Source organism: Ovis aries, chromosome 1 (assembly GCF_016772045.2).
Source record: "Ovis aries strain OAR_USU_Benz2616 breed Rambouillet chromosome 1, ARS-UI_Ramb_v3.0, whole genome shotgun sequence".
Taxonomy (NCBI): domain Eukaryota; kingdom Metazoa; phylum Chordata; class Mammalia; order Artiodactyla; family Bovidae; genus Ovis; species Ovis aries.
In genome coordinates, this window is record NC_056054.1 from 69,547,972 (window position 1) to 69,560,361 (window position 12,390).

Sequence of the window (12,390 nt, forward strand, 5' to 3'; positions counted from 1 at the left end):
CTGTAACCAAGACCCGGCTCAGCCAAAAAATAAACAACCACACTTTACCAAGGTGATTCTCAAGCTATTAAGGTTAAGCCTCACTATGCTCGAGTCTATCACAATCACCTAATCTCTAACAGTCAGACACAAATCTACATCTTAATCTCCTATTTCTCTACTGAGCTCTAAACATTACTTTTCAATTACCTGTTGCATCTTAAACTCAACATTGGTGAACAATGCCAACTTCCTTGTCCTCCATCAAAGGAACTTTCTCCCCTTCTTAAATTGCCTATTTCTGTTCAGTATATATTATCTCCTCAGAGGCTAGAAACCCCATCATCATGTCACCTGTCTCAATCTCACAATCAGTCCTCTCTATTCTACTCTAAAACTTCCTGCAAGTGCTACACAGTGCTATGGAGGTTGACGAAAATAGTTAAGAGCTCTGACACCAGGCTGTACAGATCTAAATGTCAAATGTCACGTAAAAGCTAAGTAACTTGGGGCAAGTCACTAATTTTTCAGTGACACTTTCCTTATCTAGAAAATCCTATCAGAGGATTCAGGAGAGACTCAGTTCAGTTCAGTTGCTCAGTCATGTCTGACTCTTTGCGACCCCATAAATCGCAGCACGCCAGGCCTCCCTGTCCATCACCAACTCCCGGAGCTCTTCACTCAGACTCATGTCCATCGAGTCAGTGATGCCATCCAGCCATCTCATCCTCTGTTGGCCCCTTCTTCTCCTGCCCCCAGTTCCTCCCAGCATCACCGTCTTTTCCAGTGAGTCAACTGTTCACAGGAGGTGGCCAAAGTACTGGAGTTTCAGCTTCAGCATCATTCCCTCCAAAGAAATCCCAGGGCTGATCTCCTTCAGAATGGACTTTTTGGATTTCCTTGCAGTCCAAGGGACTCTCAAGAGTCTTCTCCAACACCATAGTTCAAAAGCATCAATTCTTTGGCACTCAGCCTTCTTCACAGTCCAACTCTCACATCCATACATGACCACTGGAAAACGATAGCCTTGACTAGATGGCCCTTTGTTGGCAGAGTAATGTCTCTGCTTTTCAATATGCTATCTAGGTTGGTGAGTTAAAAGATGTAAAGCACCTAAGAACATCTGGCACATAGTAGATACACAATAAATATTATTAACTTTTATTGATTTTATTATGATTAGCTAAAAGTAAGATACTCTCAAAGGTTCTCCTCTGAGAATGCAATTGGGAAAAACCAAGGAGTTAAAGAAAGCATTATTTTATCTGGGGCTACAGTGGTATTACGAATACATATCAAAAACAAATGTACTAAATAAAACATTCTAATATTTACTAAAAAAATTATAAATAAAAAGAGATAAGCCCTTTGAATTAGTAATAGATTCTATAACAATGTGTGATTAAAAGATTTTAGTAATCTAAATACAATCAAAGTGCCCTGTATGTAATCCTAGGCCAGAATGACTAGAATGTTATAACAAAGAAAAAAATTTTTTTTGGTAGAGCCACATGGCATGCCAGATTTTTGTTCCCTGACCAGGGATGGAACCTGTGCCCCCTGCAGAGGAAGCACCCAGTCTTAACCACTGGACTGCCAGGAAGTCCCTACAAAAACTGTATAAATAAATAGGACTAGAAAGTATGTTCCTTGAAACAAGATGATGTCTTATATAGGAAGTGTGGGACTGGGATGAGTCCAAAGACAAAATTAGGTGGTGTTAATAAACTCCTGTTCCTGATCCCAAGAAGATCCTTTCCCATTGTGCAGAATGATTTCTGAGACAATTATAGCCGGATGATGGATTATATTGGCCAATAAGGTCATCAAGCTCTCCCAAAATATTATTTACATTTTACTTATATTTCAACTGTAACACTTATTCTGGAGAAGCTAAATGATTTAATAGATACACACCATCTGTTTATTCTGCCTCTTTATTGCTAGTTCTTTACATGTTTATATCTTCCACTAGACTGTAAGCACCTTAAAGTATATAACTGATCTTATTTCCTTTTTATTTTCCACAGTTTTCTATAGTGGATATTTAAGTTGATTCTTAAATGTTTGCTGAAAAAACTGAATGGATGAATGATAGTATCATGTGCCTATTCTCTTACTAGTAAAGACTGAAAAAGTACTCAGAAAGATTGTACTTACCTTATTCTTTTCATTCTGAATAATTTCTAATAGCTGATCTATGTGCCCTTCATCTATACATCTTTGGCCTGCCAACTGAAACAGGCCAAAATCTTCCTCTTTAAAGTCTTGCTCTTCTAGGATTTGCTGGCAGAAACAAACAAAAAAACAAGTATGTTTAGGCAAATGGAAATTCAATAACTATTTGATTTTTCTCTAAAAAAAGAAATCTGTTTAAATTCTAGATAAGCTGCACATAATCGTATGTATGAAAATTAGGATTAGGTAAAAAAATACTTCAATAAATCGCCTTGAAATCCACTGTGCCAAAGAAATCTATGATAAGGATCCGTATTAAAAGTGTAAAGATTATTTCCCTAAGTGACATATCCAATCTGTCTTCCTGCCTTCATGCTATTTATTCATAGGTCAAAAAAAGCAAGGATTAAAGAAGATTAACAATTTGAGTGACTGCAGGTAACTAAAAATAATCTGTGCTCTTCCCATATTCTGAAAGGTCATTAAATGTCATTAAAAATAAAAACAAAAAATTACTTACACATCTCTTTATGATGGACTGTAGTTCCTCCACAGCCATTCCTTATTTTTTCCAGTTTTGATGCTGAAATTTATCATATAAATACCCTGTTAACTATCAATAGTAAGTTACTTCATCATGTTACTTCAGTATAAGTTACTTCATTCTTATGAATTATTAATAAATACAATAAAGAAAATGGAAAGTTTTTAAAGCTGAAACTTTTTTTTACTGAAACGTTAGCCTAAGAAATTAAAACAAAAAACAGAAGAACAAAAACCTCTTTTTCGTCCTTTAAGTTTTTTTGGAGCATAATTTTGAAAGATAAATTGAAGGGGAAAGAAAGTCTTTAGTTCATTCCCAAGAGGTAGCACAAATTTACCCTAAGATCTTTTAAAAGACAGTCTTCACCCTCCTCCTCCACCCCTGCGCCCCAAAGGTGGGCCTGAAATCAATTCTAATTATCAGGGAGCCTTTTTCTTTTCTTTTTTTTTTTTAATGTCCCATTTGACAGAAATTGGAATGTAACACTGGAGGGGATGAAAGTTGGGATGCCTTCCACCCCAAGAGTAACAAGCATTACAGACCCGGGCATCTGTCTGTAACAGATGTACTGCGCCCCGCCCCATATAATCAATTGTGATAGTGAAATCACTGTATCGCGCGAAGACAGGCAACAGGCCGCCCTCAGGGCAACACCGCCCGGTTCGCAGGCCCAGTAGTAGAGACGGGGTTCCGCCGGATCCTCACAGCAGCGAATAAAACCCCAGCGCGCGTGCAGGCTGCATCCAAGGGAAGCCATTTCTCCCGGTTCCTGCCTGCGTCGGCCATTGGGCCCCAGACCTCACGGAGGCCTCGACCCCGAAGCCGGGTCCTCCACGGCTCACCTCCCACCGCGGGCCCCGGCCGCCAGGGACCCCGCGTGTATCCACCTACCGCCAGGCCTCTCGCCCGTCTCGCGGCTCTCCTCCGCCGCCGCCACCGCCGCCGCGCTGCTTTCCGGGCCCCTCCCCTCCCAGCCGGCCCCGCCCCGCGCTGCGCGACGGGAGGCGGAGTCTTGGGGGGGAAAGACGCCAAGGTCGGTTCCGACACTGACGACGCATGCCATGGCCGACTGGGTCGGACCGTGCTCTGCGGGCCGCAAAGCCCGGCGTCCCCGCGCCTCCCGAGATGTCCCAGGTAGGAGGAAGGGCCTCTTCCCAAGTTTGGAACTGAGAATTCGGCCCCGACAGAATTCCAGACGGAGGCATGCGGGCGCTCCCGAAAGGCTGCCCCAGGGAAGGAGATCCTCGGGGGCAAGAAGGCCAAGAGCTTTCTACCGCCGAACTCTCGCCTTCTGGGAAAGACCTTCGTCCGAATCCCCAACTCTTGACGCTAGTCTTCCAAGATTTCCCCCCAAATGGGCTGGCTGTGCTCCAGGCTCTAAGGGAAAGGGCAGCAGAGGTCCTGGAGAGCCTACAATCGGGGTCGTCTGAGTGGGCAGGTGACCAGGAGGGCGTTGGAAGGCCGAGTGCTGCTGGCCTTCACCCTAGCACTGGCCGTCCTTGCAGGTGGACTGCCCCTGTGGTGCCCTGGATCTCTTGAGGACCGGAGAGCTAACATTGAGGGGGACGGAGAGAGGTTGCCCCTAGATCGCAGGCTTTCGGGAGTGCTTAATTATGCGACTAGGATAATGAGAAAATTCAGTCTGAAAGAGGTACATTTTAAACAACAAAAATAATTAGCTTGCAAAACCAAATTGGATTCCCTTCTCATTTCATTTGATTTTCACACAGAGTTGGAAGTGAAATGTGTGGAGAAGAAAAGATGGTCTACAGTTTACTGGGGCAAGAATCTGTCCTGTAACCTGGTGTTTGTGTACACTTGACCTACTGTTTTTTGTTTCTTTTAATGGTAGGTACTAAGCAGACAAGTGCCTTGAACCAAGAAGATACTTCTCAAAGGTATGAGAACTACATAGAGAGCTGCTTTCACTTATCTGTTAATCTCATACTAATTGAACCATTTGTAAAAAGTGTAATAGGTGCTACCTCAGGTAAAATTATTTAGAGAGAAGGGGAAGATTTGAGAAGTACTGTAAACCCAAATAGACTGTTATTTCCCCTACTCTTCCATACCTTAAGAAAACCAAGTTGACACTTTTAGATTGCTGGTGAATGTATGACTATCTGTAGAAAAATGTCCTGAATTAGCTAGGAACCTTTTTTTCATCTCTTCAGATACTTTCCTTTTTTGTTCTATATACCAGACTCCAAGAAACTTTTTGTTGTTTTTCTTTGTTTACATCATGTCCATATTTTCAGCAAAAAGTTGTTCTATACTATTCAATGGGCATCTTCTAAAAAGGCAACGTTTATCTCCTAGCACAAAAGGTTCTTAGAATAGATGTCATCCTTGAGGATGATGTAACTGCATATATCTATAAGTTATGATTTTATGAAGTATTGGTTTTAATTTACTCATTCAAGAATTATTTACTGAATGTTAAATATGCTAGATCTGTGTTAGTCCCTGTGGATAAGATTTTTTTTTTATTTTAATTGAACTCTAGTTGATTTATATTAGTTTCAGATGTACAATATAGAGATTAAATATTTTTATAGATTATATTCTAAGTTATTACAAAATAATAACTAAATTTCCCTGTGTTATACAATACTTCCTTATTGCTTATTTATTGTATACATAGTTTGTATCTCTTAATCCCATACCCCACTCTTGCCCCTCCCCCTGCTGTTTCCCCACTGGTAACCACTGGTTTGTCCTCTATATAAGTGATGTCAGAATAATTGTCTTTCTCTGAGTTACTTCACAAAGCATAATATCCTCTAGGGACATCCATGTTGTCGCAGATTGCAGAATTTCATTCTTTTTTATGGCTGAGTAGTATTCCATGGCATGTGTAAACCACATCATCTTTATCCATTTGTCTGTTGATGGACACTTATATTGCTTCTGTATCTTGGCAATTATAAATTATGCTCCTATGAACATTGAGATGCATGTGTCTTTTCAAACTAGTGTTGTAATTTTCTTCACATATATACCCAGGAGTGAAATTGCTGGATCATATGGTAGTTTTTAGTGTTTTAGGGAACCTCTATACTGTTTTCCGTAGTGGGTGCACCAATTTACATCCCCACAAACAGGAGGATTCCCTTTTCTCCACATCCTCCTCAACATTTGTTATTTGTAGACTTAAATGATAGCCTTTTTGACAGATGTGAGGTGATATCTCATTTTGTAGCTTTGATTTGCATTTCTCTGCTGATTCGCGATGTTGAGCATTTTCTCATGTGCCTGTTGGCCATCTCTACATCCTTGGGAAAGTGTCCTGTTTCTTCTGCCCAGTTTTTAATTGGATTGTTTTTTTTTTGATATTGAGTTGTGTGAACTGTTTATATATTTTGGATATTAACCTCTAATTATTCATATCATTTGCAAATATTTTCTCCCCATCAGTAGATTGTCTTTTCATTTTGTTGATGGTTTCCTTTTGTTTGCAAAAGTTTTTAAGTATAATTAGGTCCTTCCTGTTTGTTTATATTTGCTCTTTCCCTTCATCTTGGAAGACATTTTAAAAAATTGCTAAGATTTATGTCAAAGGCTGTTCTGCCTGTGTTCTCTTTTGGGAGTTTTTCAGTTTCAGAGGCCCTGAGGATATGATTTTGAACAGTATAGACACAGTTCCTGTCTAGTAGAACAGAGAAATATCAATTAAATTATCACAAATAAATACATAATTGCAAATGAAAAGGCTGTGATGGAACTAAAAACAAAAGAGGTTGGCAGGAAGGGTGGTATGTGTTCAGGGAAAAGCTTCTCTGAGAAAGTAATAATTAGACTGACTGGAAGGCTAGGTAGGCACTTACCAGACAGAGTAGTGAGGAGAGACTTCCAGCTAGAAGCACCAATATATGTGACAAGAAAAAAAGAAAGAGATATCCAAGGTCATGTGAAGCATTCTGAGCAAAGGAAGAAAGGAGTGTAGGAATAAGTTAGAGGCAGGGTTGCATTCAAACAGTACCAGTAGGCTAGGGTGAGAAATTCAGATTTTCTAAGTGCAAATAAAACTTGAATTTAAAGTAACAGAATTTAAGTTTCAAAAGTGTTAAGGTGTTAGGGATAAAGATCATTTGGGAGTGGAGAAATCAGATGAATTTGAGATCTGTTTTCCTGTGGAGCAGAATGACTATACTTGGCTTTAGAAAATAATACAACAGTAAAGTTTAGTTAATAATGATAATAGTAATTTGCAGGTCTCTTCAACATGGATCTAATTACACGCCTGAGGAGATTATCTTTTATTCTAAGTACTACAATGTGAAGAATATAGATAAGCTGAAACGTATTTCAGGCAGATCACCCAGGATGATCCTTGAGGGTAACCAACTAGGTGTTGAGAGAAGTGATCCTTCATGAATTTATTCCTACTGAAAAATACTTCTACGTTCAATCCAGCTGAATAGTATTAAGCCAGAAATTATAATGAGCTTTGTGAAAATATAAAACAATTCCGTAATTCACACTGAAGTTTTCATTTAAAAATATGTTAACGTGTAATGTATATATTACTATTAAATGAGTTCATGAGTGCTTGAAATTTTTCTCACCTTTAATCCCAGTATGGTAACTATCAACAGATACAATCTGCATAAGCAAAAACTAAGATTATTAAGGACCACTGATGCCCAGAAGTTTGAGTACCACTGCTGTAGACCACACCATGTGTCATGTGGGATAGAAGGGTGCTCTGAGACAGGGCTGTCCATGGGAAACAGCTGTAGATATTCATCAGTTCTGAGGAGTTTGCTGTTCCTGCAGGTTGAGGTAATTAACTCCTTAAATCAGGAACTCCTAATGCACATTCTATTCTGATCTTAGTAAATGACATAGCTTTAATTGGTAAGCAGTGAAATGAGAAAAATAAGGCTTTTCATAAAGCTAAATATTTTCAGTACAAAGAAGTTTGGTACTGCAGAGAAAACTTTTTTTCAGTACAAAGAATATTTAATCTGTGTCCATGTCCTTTTTACATTTTTGATGTAAGATTGGTCTTGATGAAATGGTGGGAGAACAGGTGTTAATTACAAGTTTCTTCTTTGTAGGGAAAGAGCAGATTAACCAAAGTGGTGGTGGTCAGGCTCTCTTGCCCCAGGACATCTCGCTCTGACCCCAGGTTTTGTAAATACATGGTCATGTAACAGCTGAGATAACTTAGAGCACCGCGCACACGCGTCACGATGTACCCACTTGGCCATGGGCCACTTTTGTTCTGTAAACATATATTGGCTCCACCTGAAGAGCTTTTTGGCTGCGTTAGGGCTGTGTCCACTGGGTTAGTCGTGAGAGGAGAGAATACAGTGTATCTGCTGCTACAGCTGTTGTTGCAGTCGGGAGAGAATAAATGGGTCTTCACTTACTATGACTCCTTGAGTTTTCTTCCAGCTTCCCTGCTAACGCCTTGCCTACCCTGGGTTTAGCGAATTCTTGTTTTAATGTCCTTATTTGTCCCTAGCTGGCAGTCTTGTGTCAGTTCTCCAAATTGTTTTTTTGTAAAACATATTGCTCCAGGCAAGAAATTAGATGCTAAAGTCTTCGCAGTCAATAAAGGTAGGGAGAAAAGGTGAGTACATTCTCAGTTCAGTTCAGTCACTGAATCATGTCCGACTCTTTTAGACCCCATGGACTGCAGCACGCTAGGCTTCCCTGTTCATCACCAACTCCCAGAGCTTGCTCAAACCCATGTCCATTGAGTCGGTGATGCCATCCAACCATCTCATCCTCTGATCCCCTTCTCTTCCTGCCTTCAATCTTTCCTAGCATCAAGGTCTTTTCCAATGAGTCCATTCTTCGCATCATGTGGCCGAAGTATTGGAGCTTTATCATCAATCCTTGGAATGAATATTCAGGACTGAGTACATTCTAGGTCCACATATGAGAGCAGTCAAGGTCCATGATGGCAGCAGGGTTGTTCTGGTGGGGGAGTAGAAACTAGTATAGCTAACAAGTCACCAAGATACTTGGTATCTTTGTTCCATGGTACTGGTTCTCAACTCTGTTACACACTAGGTTTATCTGGAGCACTTTTAAGAAAACGCCATTAATTAGAGCCCATCCTCAAAGATTCTTATTTAGTTAGCCTGCAGTGGGACCTGAGCATGGTATCTTTTTTAAAAAAGGTCTCATCAGATGATCTACACTGAGGCGGGAATTGAGGACCACTGTCCTAGGACCATTTTTTGATCAGATAGCCTCTGCTTTTATATGATGCAGGGGGCCTGCAAAGGCTGACAGATTTTCACTGGTGCTTCCTAGATTGTTGTTTTCCAGAAAGAACCATATAGTCATAGCGGTATAGTTATTTAGTAAGACTTTACAACAAAGTAAGTAAATACTTCTTTGCAAGTATGACTCTGTCCTGTTAAACCAGGCTGGCCATTTAGTTAACATTTGAGAATTAGCACAAAGAAATTTGTATTTAAGAGAACAACCAAAATAATATTTTTCCTCTCCATTCCTTTCTGATTTCTAATGATTTCAAGGGAAAAGCCTCCATTTTTAGGTAAAAGCTCAGAGAAATGATAGAGAATGATAAATTATCATTTCAATAATGATAGTTTTATCTGGCAAAAAAGATTTCCTCCTATTTTCTTTTTTGTAGGATACTCTAAATTCTTCCTTGTTCTCTGAGCCCTGGAAATCAAATAATCCTGTTATGACAGACGTCAATAAAAAGTAGTTTGTTTCCCTTTTGAAAAATACTGTATCAAAAGAAACAGCATTTAAAAATATACATTTAACATTAATAGCAAAATAGCACATTGTTAGTGTTTAATTTTAAAATGTAGAAAATGGCTATGCTAAAACTTAAGTAGAATAACTTAAATACCATTTTTTTTTTAAAATTTTAGGAAAGCAGAACTAGAAGCAGCTGTCAGAAAGAAGATTGAGTTTGAGAGAAAAGCTCTACATATTGTGGAACAGCTTTTAGAGGAGAATATTTCAGAAGAATTCCTAAGGGAGTGTGTATGTATTGATAAATTATTACTTCTATAGTATGTTGTTGTTTTGTACAGTGGCTAAGTCAGTCATGTTGGAGGCTTTGCGACCCCATGTACTACAGTACTGCAGGCTTCCCTATCCTTCACTATTTCCTGGAGTTTGCTCAAACTCATGTCCATTGAGTCGATGATACTGTCTAACCAACTCATCCTCTGCCCTCCTCTTTTCGCTTTGCTTCCATCTTTCATAGTGTCAGGGTCTCTCATAATGAATCGGCCCTTCACTTCAGGTGGACAAAGTATTAGAGCTTTAGCATCAGTCCTTCCAGTGAATACTCAGGGTTGATTTCCTTTAGGATTGACTGGTTCATCTCCTTGCAGTCCAGGGGACTCTAGGAGTCTTCTCCAGCACCAGAATTTGGACACATCAATTCTATGACACTCGGCTTTCTTTGTGGTCCAACTCTCACACCCATACATGACTACTGGAAAAACCATAGCTTTGACTATGTATGGACCTTTGTTGGCAGTGTGGTGTCTCTGCTTTTTAATAATACTGTCTAGGTTTGTCATAGCTTTTCTTCCAAGGAGCAAGCATCTGAATTTCATAGCTACAGTCGCCATCTTCAGTGATTTTAGAACCCAAGAAAATAAAATCTGCCACTGTTGCCATTTTTTCTCCTATCTGTCTGCCATGAAGTGATGGGACCGGATGCCATTATCTTAGTTTTTTTAATGTTGAGTTTTAAACCAGCTTTTTCACTCTCCTCCCTCACCCTCATCAAGTGGCTCTTTAGTTCCTCTTTGCTTTCTGCCATTAGGGTGGTATCATCTGCATATCTGAGATTATTGACATTTCTCCCAGCAATCTTGATTCCAACTTGTGATTCATCCAGCCCGGCATTTTGCATGATGTGCTCTGCATATGTTAATTAAGCAGAGTGACAGTACACAGCCTGAACATACTCCTTTCCCAGTTTTGAGCCAGTCCATTGGTTCCATGTTTGGTTCCAACTATTGCTTCTTGACCTGCATACACATGTTTCTCAGGAGGCAGGTGAGGTGGTCTGGTATTCCCATCTCTCAAAGAATTTTCTACAGTTTGTTGTGATCCACACAGTCAAAGGATTTATTGTAGTCAATGCAGCAGAAGTAGATGTTTTTCTGGAATTCTCTTGCCTTTTCTATGATCCAGTGAATGTTGGCAATTTGATCTGTTTCTCTGCCTTTTCTAAACCCAACTTTTACATCTGGAAATTATCAGTTCACGTACTGTTGAAGCCTAGCTTTAAGGATTTTGAGCATTACCTTGCAAGGATGTGAAATAAGCACAATTGTATGTTAGTTTGAATATTCTTTGGCATTGCCCTTGTATAAGATTGGAATTAAAATTGACCTTTTCCAGTCCTGTGGCCACTGCCTAATTTTCCAAATTTGCTGACATATTGAGTGCAGCACTTTAACAGCATCATCTTTTAGGATTTGAAATAGCTGTAATTCTATCACTTCCACTTGCTTTGTTTGTAGTAATGCTTCCTAAGGCCCACTTGACTTCACACTCTAGGATGTCAGGCTCTAGGTAAGTGACCACACCGTCATGATTATCTGGATCGTTAAGACCTTTTTTTATATAGTTCTGTGTATTCTTGCCACCTCTTTTTAACCTTTTCCATTTCTGTTAGGTCTTTGCTGTGTCTCTCCTTTTTTGTGCTCATCTTTGCATGAAATGTTCCCTTGGTATCTCCAATTTTCCTGAAGAGATCTCTAATCTTTCCCATTCTATTGTTTTCCTCTATTTCTTTGCATTGTTCATTTAAGAAAGCTTTCTTATTTGGTATTCTCTGGAACTCTGCATTCAGTTGGGTGTGTCTTTCCCTCTCTCCTTTGCCTTTTGCTTCTCTTCTTTTCTCAACTGTTTGTAAGGCCTCCTCAGACAACCACTTTGCTTTCTTGGCATTTCTTTCTCTTTGGGAGGGTTTTGGTCACTGTCTCCTGTACAGTGTTACAAACCTCAGTCCATAGTTCTTCAGACACCGTTATCAGATCTAATCCGTTGAATCTATTTGTCACTTCCACTGTAGAATCATAAGGGATTTGATTTAGGTCATACCTGAATGGCCGAGTGGTTTTCCCTGCTTTCTTCAATTTAAGTCTGAATTTTGCAATAAGGAGTTCATGATCTGAGCCACAGTCAGCTCCCGGTCTTGTTTTTGCTGACTCTATAGAGCTTATCCACCTTTGGCTGCAAAGAATATCATCCATCTGGTTTCAGTACTGACTATATGGTGATATCCATGTGTAGAGCTGTCTCTTGCGTTTTGGAAGAGGATATTTGCTATAACCAGTGTGTTTTCTTGGCAAAACTCTGTGGGCTTTTGCCTTGCTTCATTTTGTACTACAGGGCCAAACATGCTAGATATTTCAGATATCTCTTGACTTCCTGCTTTTGCATTCCAATCCCCTGTGATGAAAAAGACATAGTTTTCTGGTGTTTTAGAATATCTTGAATGGCACCCCACTCCAGTGCTCTTGCCTGGAAAATCCCATGGATGGAGGAGTCTGGTAGGCTGCAGTCCATGGGGTCGCTAAGAGTCGGACATGACTGAGCGACTTCACTTTCACTTTTCACTTTCATGCATTGGAGAAGGAAATGGCAACCCACTCCAGTGTTCTTGCCTGGAGAATCCCAGGGACGGGGGAGCCTAGTGGGCTGCCGTCTGTGGGGTCACA

The 12,390-nt window shown here is 40.0% G+C and overlaps 2 protein-coding genes across 19 annotated transcripts in view; one reads left to right on the forward strand and one right to left on the reverse strand.

The window, feature by feature from the left end:
- GLMN (glomulin, FKBP associated protein) overlaps nucleotides 1-3,630 on the reverse strand; it is a 45,633-nt gene extending 42,003 nt beyond the window's left edge. Inside the window, exons 1-3 of one of the 2 annotated variants that reach the window (XM_004002193.6) lie at nucleotides 3,593-3,630; nucleotides 2,678-2,740; nucleotides 2,140-2,265 (exon numbers count right to left, since the gene is read on the reverse strand). In XM_004002193.6, the coding sequence (XP_004002242.1) occupies nucleotides 2,140-2,265; nucleotides 2,678-2,716 (165 nt within the window). In that variant the 5' untranslated portion in view covers nucleotides 2,717-2,740; nucleotides 3,593-3,630. Of the gene's footprint in view, nucleotides 1-2,139; nucleotides 2,266-2,677; nucleotides 2,741-3,543 lie in introns of both variants that reach the window. The other variant, XM_012176212.5, reaches the window with a different exon arrangement.
- A 119-nt stretch (nucleotides 3,631-3,749) lies between these two features.
- RPAP2 (RNA polymerase II associated protein 2) overlaps nucleotides 3,750-12,390 on the forward strand; it is a 115,008-nt gene continuing 106,367 nt past the window's right edge. For all 17 annotated transcript variants that reach the window (XR_006060064.1, XR_001039614.4, XR_001039615.4 and 14 more), the window contains exons 1-3: nucleotides 3,750-3,835; nucleotides 4,554-4,599; nucleotides 9,571-9,685. Coding sequence is in view for 9 of the 17 variants with exons in the window: in XM_012176171.3 (XP_012031561.1) it covers nucleotides 3,763-3,835; nucleotides 4,554-4,599; nucleotides 9,571-9,685 (234 nt within the window). In the remaining 8 variants the exon portion in view is untranslated. The remainder of the gene's footprint in view (nucleotides 3,836-4,553; nucleotides 4,600-9,570; nucleotides 9,686-12,390) is intronic.